Source organism: Volvox carteri (assembly GCF_000143455.1).
Source record: "Volvox carteri f. nagariensis unplaced genomic scaffold VOLCAscaffold_110, whole genome shotgun sequence".
Lineage (NCBI taxonomy): Eukaryota > Viridiplantae > Chlorophyta > Chlorophyceae > Chlamydomonadales > Volvocaceae > Volvox > Volvox carteri.
In genome coordinates, this window is record NW_003307653.1 from 132237 (window position 1) to 135451 (window position 3215).

Consider the following 3215-nt stretch of genomic DNA (forward strand, 5'->3'; position numbering starts at 1 on the left):
GGAGGGGCAGGTTAAATCCCCTAAGTGGACCTTCCGGCAGCTTTCAAGTGACCGCTTCAAAGTGAAAGCAGTAGCGCAGTAGTGCAGTAGTTGGTTGGATCTGGAGCTGATGAGTATTGTCGTACTTTTAAGAATGACAAACATGAAGGGACGCAGCGGACGTACTGTACGACGACGATAAGGGGGTTGGGAGACTTTGGGTTTTGTTGTTCCTAATCTTGTTTTTCGCAACCAATGCTTGCAAACAGCAGCATGGTGCCGTACCTGTCGTACCAACCCACGTGGTAGACCCCACACGAACGTTTCGTTTTCGCGATAGTCCCCCCGTCAGCGGCACCCGGAGGCCGCCCGATACCACGACCCCCCCCCCGACACCCCGGAAGTGCGGACGAGGGAGTTGGTTGTTGGGCCGTATGTTGCCCGTATGTATGTCCGTCGCCTGCACCTAGGCCGCGCCGTCGAGGCCTGTTCCCTTGCGCTGTCAACGTTTGCACCCACCTTCATTCAACATCATGTACCACATATGTCGGATGGGGCATATCGATACATCCAGATATGCCCGTCGATATTTATTTCATTCATCCCCGCCCCATTCAAACACCCCACCCTGTACAAAGTTTACCCCCCTCCCCCCTCCCCCCCCCACACACATACATACCTGCACATACACATACACATGCACGCACGCACGTACACGCAAACCCACTCTCTTACAGTCACGCCTAAAACCCGAGTACCCGACACCGATACATGTATGTGTATGTGTGTACGGCACGCGCACGCAGCTGCTCTCCCTTCCCTCCAAGCGCCTGGCTCTACACGCCCCCCACCACCAACAACATCAGTCTGACGGGGGGAAAATAGAGGGGGGCGCAGCGCCATCCCTCCCCCACCCTCTCATCATCGCGCGATCGGACGCCAACGCAGAAGACCTTGAGCAATATGCCGCGGCAGGACTGTACGACAGGTACGGCAGTTCCCATGGACTGATACCGTACGACCTCTGTGGTTTGGGGGCTCTGTGGGGAGATACTCCTTTCATTTCTTCGTGTGGGGGTCGGTCTGGTAGACTGGACTTGTTCCGCTGCAGGGGGGGCCCCCGGTCCTAACTTCGGACATTGAGACAAAGAAGGGAAATAGAGAAAGGAAAGGATGTCGGAGTGTGTGTGTATGTGTGTGTGTTTGTATGTGTGTATGTGTGTGTGCACGGCTGTACGTGTACGTGTATGTGTATGTGTATGTGTGTCTGTCAACATGCATGCGCATCCGGGAACTCCCCTTCCACATTGATCTTGCACACATACACACATACACACATACACACATACACCGATGGCTCTGCCATCCCGTCACCGTCCGGTGCGGTGCGGTGCAAGGACGACACCCTATGCCGTACGACGGTAATAGTCGCCACCCTGGCTACGGCGCGGACAGACGGCCCTGCGGCCCTTAGCTAGGCGCTGACAACCCCCCTCCTACATGAACGTTTCTCCTGCCTGTGCCGTACATACACATACACCCACACGTTTGTGCGCAGTGTGACCCTCCAGCCGCTGGTTCCCCGCCCCCCCGACTACGCCGCCGACCCCCTCTTCGGCGACCCGGGGTTCCGGGGGGATCTGCTGGGGAGGTTGGCGGGGCTGGGGAGGAGGGTGGCGGATGTGTTTGGGGGTCGAGACCAGGACGTGGAGGGTGGGGTGGGGCAGGATGGGCTGCTGTACGTGGTGCAGGCGAGGCCACAGGTACGGCTGGGGCTCTGCAGAGGGTGGGGGGGCTGGGGTGGGGGTGGGGGTGGGGGTAGTGAGGGTGAGAAGGGTTTTATGCGCGTGGGGTGGGTGGGGGTTGGGGTGTTGTGTTTTGCTTCCTAGCAGCCGTAGGGGCCGCACCCACGTTCGCCGGATGAGAGGCGAATGGGGAAATGGAAGGCAGCCTCTCGAAGTCCGGGATGTCCGGGGGGGTGTTCGCATTCGCATGTTCTTCGCTTCCTTCTCGCCCGGAGCTCTTTCCCGGGTCTACCACGGGTCATCATCAGGCTCTCACACAGCCGCCGCATACACACGAGCATGCAGGACTGTCCTGTCCTGTCGTATTGCTGCGCCTGGCGGCTCCTTAGGCACCATCCCTTAGGGCCCCCCCCTCCCCCCGTCATCGCCCCCCTCCTGTTGCCGCCCAACCACTATACACGTATCAGTACCACGCTTTCGCACACCTTCCCTCCGTGCGTCCTTAGAACTCGTACGGCTTCCCATCGCACGTCCTTACTAATCGTGTATGTAGTAGTCTGACTCGCCTGTGCCCGCTTTACTTCTTCGGCAGGTTGAAATCCACAAGAGCGCTCCGTGATGGCCGAGCAGGAGACTAAAATTGCGGAACATTCGATACGCGAGGCAGTTAACGGTCAGGGGTGTTTTTCGTGCTGCACTCTGCCGGAATCGATCATGGAACTTCCAGGGACGAAAATGCCGTGCTTTTGTGTAACATATATAATGGTATATATTATACATGCGGATGAATGCTCGCGTGAGTGAAAAACATTTCGTTACATTCTAGCGGCTCGTACATCCTACGTTGCAGAACCGTCAGAGCAGCTAGAAAGACGGCGGAGCCAGTTGCGAGAGATCAATTGGCGACCCTACTGCTGGTAGCGAAGGCGCGCAGGGCCATTCATTTCGGAACGAGCGCGGGAGAACAAAACCGCGCATACACACACGTACACGCCTTCGCCGACCTGCTTGCTACACAGGGCATCCCAACGATACAATCTAAATTGATCAGTGTAATAGATTCCAAAGCGTTTGCTTGATTGATCTAACAGCAAAAAAAGGGCCATCCGGCACGCCATCAGGCGTTCGTAATCCTAAGAAGCGCGGTGGCGGCGGCGAATGTACACCTCTCAGGCATTGCCACCAATGTACCACCAATGCAGTGGAAGGGCGCTGCTGCTGCGGACCACACGATAGGCTTGGTGGTGCAATGTTGATGATGAACAGCAGCAAGGGAAATGCAAGACCCCGTGCACAGGACTCCGGAGCGCACCCCGGTGCTCAGCTAGCACAGCCCCTGCTGCCCCTGTCTGCGGTCCAGTCTGGGCCAGGTAGGAGGGGGGGGGGAGGTTGAGAGCGAGACTGCCGCCCAACCGGAGGGGTGTGGGGCATCCAGGCGACTGACTTCGAGCCCAAGTTTTGTTGGCGTGTCTGCTCCCCTCTCCCTGGCGG

General features: G+C 57.8%; 1 protein-coding gene across 1 annotated transcript in view; it reads left to right on the plus strand.

Annotated features, from left to right (window-relative positions):
• The window catches only part of VOLCADRAFT_120077 (uncharacterized protein), a gene marked incomplete at both ends in the record, with an annotated part of 17466 nt that extends 14700 nt beyond the window's left edge, over nt 1–2766 (plus strand). Inside the window, 3 exons of the mRNA XM_002958875.1 lie at nt 846–967; nt 1538–1692; nt 2744–2766. Of these exons, the coding sequence (XP_002958921.1) occupies nt 846–967; nt 1538–1692; nt 2744–2766 (300 nt within the window). The remainder of the gene's footprint in view (nt 1–845; nt 968–1537; nt 1693–2743) is intronic.
• Nucleotides 2767–3215: the final 449 nt, after the last annotated feature.